General features: G+C 42.0%; 1 protein-coding gene and 1 long non-coding RNA gene across 4 annotated transcripts in view; one reads left to right on the top strand and one right to left on the bottom strand.

Annotated features, from left to right (window-relative positions):
• The window catches only part of pdlim4 (PDZ and LIM domain 4), a 121,311-nt gene that overhangs the window by 82,814 nt on the left and 23,848 nt on the right, over window positions 1–14,649 (top strand). For both annotated transcript variants that reach the window (XM_061934115.1, XM_061934117.1), the window contains 2 exons: window positions 8,369–8,667; window positions 14,138–14,295. In XM_061934115.1, the coding sequence (XP_061790099.1) occupies window positions 8,369–8,667; window positions 14,138–14,295 (457 nt within the window). The remainder of the gene's footprint in view (window positions 1–8,368; window positions 8,668–14,137; window positions 14,296–14,649) is intronic.
• The window catches only part of LOC133579775 (uncharacterized), a 67,812-nt gene continuing 66,865 nt past the window's right edge, over window positions 13,703–14,649 (bottom strand). For both annotated transcript variants that reach the window (XR_009812070.1, XR_009812064.2), the window contains exon 4: window positions 13,703–14,305. This is a non-coding gene — a long non-coding RNA (uncharacterized lncRNA). The remainder of the gene's footprint in view (window positions 14,306–14,649) is intronic.

The raw sequence follows: 14,649 nt of genomic DNA, 5'->3' as shown, positions 1-14,649 counted from the left end.
GAAACATGAAAAACGTTATAAACTTTAAAATATTTGATAATATAACATTTAAAATGTTAACGTTACAAAATATAAAACGTTTACATAAAAACTTGAATAGTTAACATAACTGTAACAGTTAATAACGGTAAAACTATAAAATGTTAATAGCATAAAAACTACAAAATGTTAATAACATAAAATCTTTAATTGTTAACATAACTGTAATAGTTAAAGTAAAAACTATAAAATGTTAATGTAAAAAACTATAAATTGTTAATATAAGAACTATAAAATGTTAATACTAAAGACTATAAAATGTTAACAAAATGTATAGTAGTCAACATACAAATGATAATAAACATACAAACTATATTTTGACAATACAATCTGCAGCACAAATGTATCACAAATAGTGAAGTGAAATAGTATTTTGATATTTGAATTAAAATAGAGGCAACTTCACACATGTGCATTATGTTTCAGTTTTAACGACTGGTTCAAGACTTAATTGTTTTTTTCAAACAATTAAGAACGAAAGACTTGTGACTAATATTCTTATTTTGGGTATAATCTTCAATTATTATCCAAACCTGTCAAAGCAAGGACCCTATTGATTGTTTTTGTATCGATATGTTGGCGCTTCTGATCTGAACGGTGCAAAGAAGAACCCTATTGATTTTGAGTGCTAATCAGTTGCGACCTTAAGGGGGCGACACACAAAGACCCTTTCAGTGTAAAAGCCCAGCTGTGCGATCAGGACGAGACTTGATCAAACATGATTACCACATATTTAATGACGACGTTTCACTTTGATGCTCGCTGATCTTCAAGTTGGTCTTCTTGGCCAGGATGTGATCTTCAAGTCCTTGGCCAGGATGTGATCTTTAGGGGGGGACGTCTATTGTTCAAAGATGTCTCAGTCTGGAACCGAACGTCAGGCCAACATAAAAAGTGCGGAGGAGTCCAGGCTTCCAGAAAAGGCCCGATTATGTCTGTGTTCGTGTGTGTGTGTGTGTGTGTGTGTGTGTGTGTGTGTGTTCTTGTATTGCTACCCTTCTTGAGACATCAACAAGGAAAAGTACCTTCCATATGAGGACCGGTGAACAAGTTAGGACCGAAATCATGGTCCCAATATGGAAAAACCATTGCATCTAATAGAGAGACAAATACTAGAGTCCGTGAACATTGCTCCAAAGTCAGGATTTTTTTATTTATTTAATGTGCGTACAAAATTAAACATAGACAGGGGCAAAGGCAGCAATATATGATAAAACAAGACGGCAGCTAAAGAAGGACTTCCCTATTCATCTCCGAAAAAACCCGCCAGGTGAACAGCTAATTTTACGACTTCCGTTGCTGACGTAAGACAACCCGCGTCCCATATGTGACCATAGGATGAACACATACACTACGCTACTAAGACTATAATGGCCATTAACAGTTAGCTTCTACAGCTGGGTTGCCCAAAGTGCGGCACAGAGGCCATCTGTGGCCTGTGACTCCTTTGTCATCGGCCTTAAGCACATTACAAAAAACAAACAAAGAGATCTCATTTGCACCCCTGGTGGTGAAATCTATCAAAATGAGGGTGGTGCCAAAAAGGAGGGATTCTTCAAATTGACTGTGTGTCGCTTTTAAAAATGCTCCCCCTCTGGTCAACATATGAAATAACAAGTGTGTGTAAAAATTTGAAGTGCTCCCCCTTTGGTCAACATATGAAATGACAAGTGTGTGTAAAAATATGAAGTGCTCCCCCTCTGGTCAACATATGAAATAAGTGTGTGGAAGGAATTGAAATGCGCCCCCTTTGGCCACAATTAATTAAAAATAAATAAACAAATAAATATGTATATAAAGACATACTCTGATCATTTGAAATAAATAATGAAGATTGAAAACCAATTACAAACAAAAAATTTTTTTTAATAACTAAAAGCAGTCTCTCACAATGTGTCGACTTTTTTCTTATAAAATTGGGAACAATTTCTCATATTCTATAATATTTTCTCCTAAAATTATTACTTTTTATGTTAATGTATTCCTTTTTAATGCAAAATGGTGACATTTGTCATGAAAAATTCTGACTTTAATCACAATATTGCCATTGTTTTTGTTGTTCCTGTAAAATAGTGACATTTTTTAGGTACAATTAGACTAGACTTAGACTTCCTTTTTATTGTCATTCAAATTTTAACTTTACAGTACAGATAAGAATACACTTTTGTTACATCAGCTCATGGTAGTTCAGAATAAAAAAAGCAATAGATGCATATATAAATAATAAATAGGTTACTGTACATATAAATATATTGCACTTTTTCATATGCATCCACATTTATGGATGTATGTTATATTGTCTTTTTTATTCCAGCGAGTTAATCCATTATAATATTGCCAAAATGTTAGTTTTCTTATAAAATTGTGACTTTTTTCAAGTAAAATTACTATTTTCATAAAACTGCCAACATTTTAAGCTTTTCTTGCAAAAGTGCGACTGTTATTGAGTAAAATTCCAACTTGTATCATAATATTGCACAAATGTTCAGTTTTTCTTGTAGAATTTTGACTTGCGTTGAGTAAATGACGACTTTTATTATGATACTGCCAAAATTCTACGTTTTTCTTGTGAAATTCCAACTCATTTTTCACAACAAGATTTTTTATATTTGCATAGTATGTATATATTATTAATGTTGTAAATACACATCTTTATATATCTAGAAAAGGCTGGTCCGAAAGAGGTAGGCATTATTCGGAGGTCTCAAGAAGGCAACAAATACAAGAGTGTGTGTGTGTGTGTGTGTGTGTGTGCGTGTGTGTGTGTGAGTGTGTGTGGTCTGGTTTAGCTAGTGCTGAAGACAGGATGACATGTGTTGAGATGACCCAGCTGGAGAAACTGTAAAAAATTCCAGCTGCAGCACGCGCACGCCTTAGGAAGAATAATCTTTTTCTTTTTTTTTTAATGTAGTTTTTGCTTAATTTATGTCTTTGCTCCTCAAGAAATGTAACAAGACAAGTACAGGAAGTGAAAAAGTGAAGACATTATGAAGCTACTGTCCAACACCCGCTTCTTTTCTGGGAAGACTTCCGCACAAGATTTTAGAATAGGTCAGAGGCCAAATAATTCTGTCCATAAATTTGATAAAAAGGTACGCTATAAGATACTTTCTACATGTTGTCACAGTCATACTTGTTTATAAACATCAAACGTGATAAAAATCTATCATCTTGCTTTATCTTCGAAAGAAAAAGAACACACTAGCATTATGTTAAAAAGACATGTTAGCATGTAGCTCACATAGCTATGCTAGTGTTGCGAACCTAATATGTTAAAATGTCATGTTAGCATGTAGCTCACATAGCTGTGCTAGTGTTGCTAACCTAGTATTATGTTAAAATGTCATGTTAGCATGTAACTCACATAGCTGTGCTAGTGTTGCTAACCTAGCATGATGTTAAAATGTCATGTTAGCATTTAGCTCAAATAGCTATGCTCGTGTTGCGAACCTAGCATGATGTTAAAATGTCACGTTAGCATGTAGCTCACATAACTATGCTAGTGCTGCAAACCTAGTATTGTTCAAATGTAAAGTTAGAATGTAACTCACATAGCTGTGCTAGTGTTGCTAACCTAGTATTATGTTAAAATGTCATGTTAGCATGTAACTCCCATAGCTATGCTAGTGTTGCTAACCTAATATGTTAAAATGACATGTTAGCATGTAGCTCACATACCTATGCAAGTGTTGTTAACCTCGCATGATGTTAAATTGTAATGTTAGCATGTAGCTCGCATTGCTATGCTAGTGTTCTTAACCTAGCATGGTGTTGAAATGTCATGTTAGCATGTAACTCACATAACTATGCTAGTGTTGCTAAATGTCACCACCTCATCGCAGGGCCAACACAGATAGACAGACAACATTCACACTCACATTCACACACGAGGGCCAATTTTAGTGTTGCCAATCAACCTATCCCCAGGTGCATGTCTTTGGAGGTGGGAGGAAGCCGGAGTACCCGGAGGGAACCCACGCAGTCACGGGGAGAACATGCAGACTCCACACAGAAAGATCCCGAGCCCGGGATTGAACCCAAGATTACTCAGGACCTTCATATTGTGAGGCAGATGCACTAACCCCTCTTCCACCGTGCTGCCCTATATATATATATATATATATATATATATATATATATATATATATATATATATATATATATATATATATATATATATATATATATATATATACACATATACAGTACATTAACATATACATATACAGTACATTAACATATACAGTACATATACATAAAATGAAGATGCAGCAATAATCCATTTAGAATTGAATCATAATCAAATTGTAAGGTGTCTAAAGACTGTTACCTCAAAATATTACTAAAAGTACTATCAAAGTGTTTACATAATGTACCTTTTAGACTTAATAAAAGATGAAAAATCTCATAAAATGAAACATTTAAGCCTTCAAATAATCACTTGTCATTGCGTGTGTGTGTGTGTGTGTGTGTGTGTGTGTGTGTGTGTGTGTGTGTGTGTGCATCTGTGCTGCATTAGTGTGCTGCATTCCTACAATGTGCTCCAGCAGAGTAAGAACATGTACAAGGTGCATCAATGTCTACATCAAAGATGTCAAACACAAGGCCAGGGCGCCAGCTCCAGCCCGCCAAGTCCTTTAATGTGGCCTGCCACATGATTTAATTTGGCCCGCCAAGTCATTAAATCCGGCCTGCCACTTCATTAAACGTGACCCGGCATATCATTTAAAGTGGCCCGCCAAGTCATTCACTGTGGCTCGCCACGGCATTTATTGATAGCCTGATAAGTGATTAAATGTGACCTACCACATGATTTATCACACATCATTTAATAGGGTCCCCCACATTATTTTATGTCGCCCGTCACATCATTTAAATGGGCCTGCCACGTAATTTATCATGGCCCGCCAAGTCATTGACTGTAACCCGCCAGATTTTTTAACGTGGCCCAGCACTTCATTTTTTGATAGCCCGCCAAGTTATTTAATATGAATGTGGCCATCTACATCAATTAAGTGTCCCCCCCACGTCATTTGAGGTGTCCCGCCACATCATTTATTTGGTCCTGCCAAGTCATTTAATGGGGCCTGCCAAGTCATTTAATATGATCCACTATGTCCTTAAATGTGACCTGCCAAGTCATTAAAGGTGGCCATCTACATCAATTACGTGGCCCGCCAAGTCATTTAATATGACCCACTACGTCCTTAAACGTGACCTGCCAAGTCATTTAAGGATGGCAATCTACATCAATTAAGTGGCCCGCCAAGTCATTTAATATGACCCACTACGTCCTTAAATGTGGCCTGCCAAGTCATTAAATGTGGCCATCTACATCAATTAAGTGGCCCGCCAAGTCATTTAATATGACCCACTACGTCCTTAAACGTGACCTGCCAAGTCATTTAAGGATGACAATCTACATCAATTAAGTGGCCCGCCAAGTCATTTAATATGACCCACTATGTCCTTAAACGTGGCCTGCCAAGTCATTAAAAGTGGCCATCTACATCAATTAAGTGGCCCGCCAAGTCATTTAATATGACCCACTACGTCCTTAAACGTGACCTGCCAAGTCATTTAAGGATGACAATCTACATCAATTAAGTGGCCCGCCAAGTCATTTAATATGACCCACTACGTCCTTAAATGTGGCCTGCCAAGTCATTAAATGTGGCCATCTCCATCAATTACAGGTAAAAGCCAGTAAATTAGAATATTTTGAAAAACTTGATTTATTTCAGTAATTGCATTCAAAAGGTGTAACTTGTACATTATATTTATTCATTGCACACAGACTGATGCATTCAAATGTTTATTTCATTTAATTTTGATGATTTGAAGTGGCAACAAATGAAAATCCAAAATTCCGTGTGTCACAAAATTAGAATATTACTTAAGGCTAATACAAAAAAGGGATTTTTTAGAAATGTTGGCCAACTGAAAAGTATGAAAATGAAAAATATGAGCATGTACAATACTCAATACTTGGTTGGAGCTCCTTTTGCCTCAATTACTGCGTTAATGCGGCGTGGCATGGAGTCGATGAGTTTCTGGCACTGCTCAGGTGTTATGAGAGCCCAGGTTGCCCTGATAGTGGCCTTCAACTCTTCTGCGTTTTTGGGTCTGGCATTCTGCATCTTCCTTTTCACAATACCCCACAGATTTTCTATGGGGCTAAGGTCAGGGGAGTTGGCGGGCCAATTTAGAACAGAAATACCATGGTCCGTAAACCAGGCACGGGTAGATTTTGCGCTGTGTGCAGGCGCCAAGTCCTGTTGGAACTTGAAATCTCCATCTCCATAGAGCAGGTCAGCAGCAGGAAGCATGAAGTGCTCTAAAACTTGCTGGTAGACTGCTGCGTTGACCCTGGATCTCAGGAAACAGAGTGGACCGACACCAGCAGATGACATGGCACCCCAAACCATCACTGATGGTGGAAACTTTACACTAGACTTCAGGCAACGTGGATCCTGTGCCTCTCCTATCTTCCTCCAGACTCTGGGACCTCGATTTCCAAAGGAAATTCAAAATTTGCATGGTTGGGTGATGGTTTGGGGTGCCATGTCATCTGCTGGTGTCGGTCCACTCTGTTTCCTGAGATCCAGGGTCAACGCAGCCGTCTACCAGCAAGTTTTAGAGCACTTCATGCTTCCTGCTGCTGACCTGCTCTATGGAGATGGAGATTTCAAGTTCCAACAGGACTTGGCGCCTGCACACAGCGCAAAATCTACCCGTGCCTGGTTTACGGACCATGGTATTTCTGTTCTAAATTGGCCCGCCAACTCCCCTGACCTTAGCCCCATAGAAAATCTGTGGGGTATTGTGAAAAGGAAGATGCAGAATGCCAGACCCAAAAACGCAGAAGAGTTGAAGGCCACTATCAGAGCAACCTGGGCTCTCATAACACCTGAGCAGTGCCAGAAACTCATCGACTCCATGCCACGCCGCATTAACGCAGTAATTGAGGCAAAAGGAGCTCCAACCAAGTATTGAGTATTGTACATGCTCATATTTTTCATTTTCATACTTTTCAGTTGGCCAACATTTCTAAAAATCCCTTTTTTGTATTAGCCTTAAGTAATATTCTAATTGTGTGACACACAGAATTTTGGATTTTCATTTGTTGCCACTTCAAATCATCAAAATTAAATGAAATAAACATTTGAATGCATCAGTCTGTGTGCAATGAATAAATATAATGTACAAGTTACACCTTTTGAATGCAATTACTGAAATAAATCAAGTTTTTCAAAATATTCTAATTTACTGGCTTTTACCTGTAAGTGTCCCTCCCACGTCATTTAAGTTGGCCTGCCACATCATTTAATTGGGCCTGCCAAGTCATTTAATATGACCCACTATGTCCTTAAACGTGGCCTGCCAAGTCATTAAATGTGGCCATCTACATCAATTCAGTGTCCCCCCCATGTCATTTAAGGTGACCCGCCACGTCATTTAAAATGGCCTGCCAAGTCATTTAATATGACCCACTACGCCCTTAAATGTGGTCTGCCAAGTCATTAAATGTGGCCATCCACATCAATTAGGTGCCCTGCCACATCCTTTAATTGGACCCAATACGTCCTTAAAAGTGGCCAGCCAACTCATTAAAGTGGCCATCCACATCAATTAAGTGCTCCACCACATATTTTAAAGTGGCCTGCCACATCATTTAATGTCGCCCGCCACATCATTTGATTTGTCTTGCCAAGTCATTTAATATGACCCACTACGTCCTCAAACGTGACCTGCCAAGTCCTGCCAGTCATTAAACGTGGCCATCTACATCAATTAAGTGGCCCGCCTTATTATCTATGTAGCCTGCAAAAAGCTGGAAATACTTTATTTTACACATCCTTGCTAAATGTATTTGTGCTTTCAATTTTGACAGTAAAATGCACTGCATGCAATTGCACTAATAAACGTTCATGTTTGATCACGCCACAAGAAGTTCTAAGCATTTATTTGGGGTGTTGTCAAAAATAAATACATAAATATTTGCTCACAATTTCAGAGCATTAATCTGTTAGTACAAAATATATGAATCAAAATAAGTTGCCTATGCAAATTGTGGAACTATGTGTTTATATTCATATATACTGTATTCACTGTTACATAGGGCAGCCATAATTGTGATGTGGCCTCAATTAAAACAAGTTTGGTCTACATTGAATGTGTGCTGATACAAAGTGTTACAGCAGCAAACAAAACGTTTTTAAAGCGTTCATTCTTTAAGAATGGATGGAAACATCTTCACAAACGTCTTATTTAACCTTCAAAATATGAACCTGTCTGAATTAAAAGGAGTATTTCTTCTTCTTCTTAGAAATTCCGGCCAATCACCAGCGGCTACACCAACTACAGCCGTAAGTCCTCGTACACGCCCGAGCCGCAGGTCCCGCCGCCTCCGCCGCCGCCGCCCCCTCACACCAACAACGGCCACTCCAAGATGGCCAACAACAACAACAACCACCACAACAACGGCCATAGTTACCCGTACGGCAATGGCACCGGGGGCCACGCCACGTACAACAACCCGGCCGGACTGTACTCGCCCAACGGAGGCAACGCGGACAGATCTCTGCCAGGAAAACTGGGGGGTCTCAGCCTGAGCGCCTCTCACAGGTGAGGAGCTTCAACAATGTATCCCACCTGGCATCCTGCAGGTGTTTATGGTTCCATCTTAAAAATCAAGTATTGGGTCACAACTCCCGATCAATGAATCAATCAATGACACGTTTTAACGAGAGAAGTTTAGGACAACTTCGTGGGACGATACTCTTAGCAGGGGTGTCCAAACTTTTTCCACTGAGAGCCAAAAAATCTAAGCATTCGGCAGCCATTTTGATATTTTTCATTTTCAAAATCAATACAATATATATATATATATTATATATATACACAGTATATATATATATATATATCCATCCATCCATCCATCTTCTTCCGCTTATCCGAGGTCGGGTCGCGGGGGCTGCAGCCTAAGCAGGGAAGCCCAGACTTCCCTCTCCCCAGCCACTTCGTCCAGCTCCTCCCGGGGGATCCCGAGGCGTTCCCAGGCCAGCCGGGAGACATAGTCTTCCCAACGTGTCCTGGGTCTTCCTCGTGGCCTCCTACCGGTCGGACGTACCCTAAACAACTCCCTAGGGAGGCGCTCGGGTGGCATCCTGACTAGATGCCCGAACCACCTCATCTGGCTCCTTTCGATGTGGAGGAGCAGCGGCTTTACTTTGAGCTCTCCCCGGATGACAGAGCTTCTCACCCTATCTCTAAGGGAGAGCCCCGCCACCCGGCGGAGGAAACTCATTTCGGCCGCTTGTACCCGTGATCTTGTCCTTTCGGTCATAACCCAAAGCTCATGACCATAGGTGAGGATGGGAACGTAGATCGACCGGTAAATTGAGAGCTTTGCCTTCCGGCTCAGCTCCTTCTTCACCACAACGGATCGATACAGCGTCCGCATTACTGAAGACGCCGCACCGATCCGCCTGTCGATCTCACGATCCACTCTTCCCTCACTCGTGAACAAGACTCCGAGGTACTTGAACTCCTCCACTTGGGGCAAGATCTCCTCCCCAACCCGGAGATGGCACTCCACCCTTTTCCGGGCGAGAACCATGGACTCGGACTTGGAGGTGCTGATTCTCATCCCAGTCGCTTCACACTCAGCTGCGAACCGATCCAGTGAGAGCTGAAGAGCCTGGCTAGATGAAGCCATCAGGACCACATCATCTGCAAAAAGCAGAGACCTAATCCTGCAGCCACCAAACCGAATCCCCTCAACGCCTTGACTGCGCCTAGAATTCTGTCCATAAAAATTATGAACAGAATCGGTGACAAAGGGCAGCCTTGGCGGAGTCCAACCCTCACCGGAAACGTGTCCGACTTACTGCCGGCAATGCGAACCAAGCTCTGACACTGATCATACAGGGAGCGGACCGCCACAATCAGACAGTCCGAAACCCCATATTCTCTGAGCACTCCCCACAGGACTTCCCGAGGGACACGGTCGAATGCCTTCTCCAAGTCCACAAAGCACATGTAGACTGGTTGGGCAAACTCCCATGCACCCTCAAGGACCCTGCCGAGAGTATAGAGCTGGTCCACAGTTCCACGACCAGGACGAAAACCACACTGTTCCTCCTGAATCCGAGGTTCGACTATCCGGCGTAGCCTCCTCTCCAGTACACCTGAATAGACCTTACCGGGAAGGCTGAGGAGTGTGATCCCACGATAGTTAGAACACACCCTCCGGTTCCCCTTTTTAAAGAGAGGAACCACCACTCCGGTCTGCCAATCCAAAGGTACTGCCCCCGATGTCCACGCGATGCTGCAGAGTTTTGTCAACCAAGACAGCCCCACAGCATCCAGAGCCTTAAGGAACTCCGGGCGGATCTCTTCCACCCCCGGGGCCTTGCCACCGAGGAGCTTTTTAACTACCTCAGCAACCTCAGCCCCAGAAATAGGAGAGCCCACCACAGATTCCCCAGGCACTGCTTCCTCATAGGAAGACGTGTTGGTGGGATTGAGGAGGTCTTCGAAGTATTCCCTCCACCGATCCACAACTTCCGCAGTCGAGGTCAGCAGAACACCATCCGCACCATACACGGTGTTGGTAGTGCACTGCTTCCCCTTCCTGAGGCGGCGGATGGTGGTCCAGAATCGCTTCGAAGCCGTCCGGAAGTCGTTTTCCATGGCTTCCCCGAACTCCTCCCATGTCCGAGTTTTTGCCTCCGTGACCGCTGAAGCCGCACACCGCTTGGCCTGTCGGTACCTGTCCGCTGCCTCAGGAGTCCCATGAGCCAAAAGAACCCGATAGGACTCCTTCTTCAGCTTGACGGCATCCCTCACCGCCGGTGTCCACCAACGGGTTCTAGGATTACCGCCACGACAGGCACCAACTACCTTGCGGCCACAGCTCCAATCAGCCACCTCGACAATAGAGGTGCGGAACATGGTCCACTCGGACTCAATGTCCAGCACCTCCCTCGTGACATGTTCAAAGTTCTTCCGGAGGTGGGAATTGAAACTCTCTCTGACAGGAGACTCTGCCAGACGTTCCCAGCAAACCCTCACAATGCGTTTGGGCCTGCCAGGTCTGTCCGGCATCCTCCCCCACCATCGCAGCCAACTCACCACCAAGTGGTGATCGGTAGAAAGCTCCGCCCCTCTCTTCACCCGAGTGTCCAAAACATGAGGCCGCAAATCCGATGACACAACTACAAAGTCGATCATAGAACTGCGGCCTAGGGTGTCCTGGTGCCAAGTGCACATATGGACACCCTTATGCTTGAACATGGTGTTCGTTATGGACAATCCGTGACGGGCACAAAAGTCCAATAACAAAACACCACTCGGGTTCAGATCCGGGCGGCCATTCTTCCCAATCACGCCTCTCCAGGTTTCACTGTCGCTGCCAATATGAGCGACAGTGTAAGTCCCCCAGTAGAACGAGGGAATCACCCGGGGGCGCACCCTCAAGTACTCCCTCGAGTGAATCCAAAAAGGGTGGGTACTCTGAGCTGCTGTTTGGCGCGTAAGCGCAAACAACAGTCAGGACCCGTCCCCCCACCCGAAGGCGGAGGGAAGTTACCCTCTCGTCCACCGGGTTGAACTCCAACGTGCAGGCTCTGAGCCGGGGGCAAACAAGAATTGCCACCCCAGCCCGTCGCCTCTCACTGCTGGCAACGCCAGAGTGGAAGAGAGTCCAGCCCCTCTCGAGAGAACTGGTTCCGGAGCCCTTGCTGTGCGTTGAGGTGAGTCCGACTATATCCAACCGGAACTTCTCTACCTCTCGCACTAGCTCAGGCTCCTTTCCCCCCAGCGAGGTGACGTTCCACGTCCCAAGAGCTAGCTTCTGTAGCCGAGGATCGGACCGCCAAGTGCCCTGCCTTCGGCTGCCGCCCAGCTCACATTGCACCCGACCTCTATTGCCCCTGCTATGGGTGGTGAGCCCATTGGAGGGGGGACCCACGTTGCCTCTTCGGGCTGTGCCAGGCCGGGCCCCATGGGGACAGGCCCGGCTACCAGGCGCTCGCCATCGTGCCCCAACTCCGGGCCTGGCTCCGGAGGGGGGCCCCGGTGACCCGCGTCCGGGCGAGGGAAATCTGAGTCTCGGTTCTTGCATTTCCATAGAAGTCTTCGAGCTGCTCTTTGTCCGATCCCTCACCTAGGACCTGTTTGTCTTGGGAGACACTACCAGGGGGCATGGAAGCCCCCGGACAACATAGCTCCTAGGATCATTGGGACACGCAAACTCCTCTACCACGGTAAGGTGGCAGCTCAGAGAGGAGTATATATATATATATATATATATATATATATATTTATTTTAATCTTTAGGGCTCCCCTGAAGCTTAGTAAAAGTATAAAATAAGTCATAAATTATTTACTTATTTTTATTTACTTCAGGTCTGTCGATATAAAGTTAATGTTTTAATTTTTGTATGTTTTATGCCATTTTTTGCCAAAACCCCAAAATATGTAATATTTCCCCCCCAAAATATGTCAAAGTGGATTATTTGATGTGAACTAATAGGAACCCTAAATAGATCAATAATTTATAACGTCAATTTTGATTCATTATTTTCTGTTTTTAAAAGTTAAAAAAATTTGAAAGGTAAATAATTGATGAGCCTTTTGTCTGATTTTGTGTATTACATTCAGGAGTGCGGTTGCCTGTGGCTTCATGTCAATATTTGCGTATTTTTATTTGACAGATGCAAGTTTTTATTTGTTATTTTTTAAATTTTGTTATGTTTATTTTATGTTGTAAATACATTTTTGTGGGTTACTTGTTTGGGGAAGAAAAAAGAACATTTGACATGTGTTTAATTGTATTTCTGGACTGTATATGTCAAAAATCCAGTTTGAAAAAAAGGAAAAAACTGGTAAAAAAAAAAAAAATACCACAAAAATTATTGGGGATCCAAAAAGGTCCCACTCACAAAATTGTTAAAAATAAGTCACACATTATTTTTTTTAATTTTTTTTTCAACTCTCGATCAGGGGTGTCAAACTCATTTTCATTGAGGGCCTGCTTTCAGAGGGCCGCATTTAAAAAAAAAAAAGTACATTATTCATGCGGGTAATAACCTGTGATTAATCATGATTAATCAAAAATGCATATGCATTTGATAATTAGATTTTTTTTATTTATAACTTTAAAATCATAAATAAAGGTGACAAGCAGATATTTAACTATTTGTTTTTATCTCACAAAAATAGGTTTGCAATACAGTATATAGTAATATAATTGGCATGATCAGATAATATGCATTTTTTTTCTGTCAAAATTGAAAGAACAAATGCATTTAGTAAAAAATAAAATAAACTATTTTATTGAAACCCATTTTTTTCCAGGCTTTCGCGGGCCACATATAATGATGTGGTGGGCCAGAACTGGCCCCGGGGCCTTGAGTTTGACACCAGTGCTCTAGATCAACTTCAGATCTATCAGTCGATTATAAGTTTTTGTGTTATATTTATTATATTTTTCGTGTTTTTGTTTTAGGCCCTTTTTTTTATTAAAAACTACTTTTTATAAATGGCAAAAAAATATATATTCAAGATTTTTCCCAATAAATATTTCAAAGTGGAACATTTGATGTGAAGTGATTGGATTGGTCAATAATTCATAACATTGATTTTGACTCATTATTTTATTTGTATTTTTTAGCAATGACCGTTCTAGAGCAAAAAAAACAGTCAACATTGCAACTTTTTATTGTTACATTTCACCTGCCTGCTTCTTTATTCCACTTTTTAAATAGTAATTTTGGAATTTGCCACGGCCCCTTAAAAAATGATCTGCGGGAGGCGGACGGACACTTTAGCATCAGTGTTGCATGAGACTAGTGAGGAAGAACAGGAACAAAGATGGCGAGCACAATAAAATAATCACAATAGTTCAACGAAAGCAAAAGTGGTCTGTTAGAGTAACTTCCTGTAGTTGGAATGTGTCCCAATACTTTTGTGTCCATGTACATGCTAATAGCTCATCTTTTAGTGCCAAGCAAAAATCCTGTTAGCATGGGACTTTGCACGTCAAAGCTACAAAACAACTGATGTGTGTCGCCTTTTCTGTCTCATCAAGCCCCGAGCCCCACCAGCTGTCCCCTGCGGGCCGCAACGGCGTGGACATGCAGTCGCACGTCTACAAGATGCTGACGGACTACGAGGAGCCGTCCTCGGAGCCTAAACAGTCCGGGTCCTTCAAATACCTTCAGGGAATCCTGGAAGCTGAGGACGGAGGTGAGTCAGTCTGTGATGGAGGCCAAAGTACAAAGATGTAACTGTCTCTTTAAGTCAGGCTGCTCACATCACTTTACACAGCGTTGCTAACTGTTTCGCTAATCCTGACATATTCACAGATTATTATACTGTTTTTATTTGATATTTTATTTTAAATACATTTAAGTAAATTTTTTTTTTTTTTAATTTAAAAAAGGATAATAAAAAATCATCAATTTAAAAAACAAGTATTGAACTATATCGGTTTGCATCATAAAGCGCTCTGATACGAATTACAACATTAGTAATCTTACTCTTGATCTTAATAACCTTACATAATTATATCTCACCCATTTACAGCTTTGTCAGATGATA

Source organism: Nerophis lumbriciformis, linkage group LG03, assembly GCF_033978685.3.
Source record: "Nerophis lumbriciformis linkage group LG03, RoL_Nlum_v2.1, whole genome shotgun sequence".
NCBI lineage: Eukaryota > Metazoa > Chordata > Actinopteri > Syngnathiformes > Syngnathidae > Nerophis > Nerophis lumbriciformis.
Note: the sequence above shows the minus strand (reverse complement) of the source record. Positions and strands in the feature narration are given on the sequence as shown.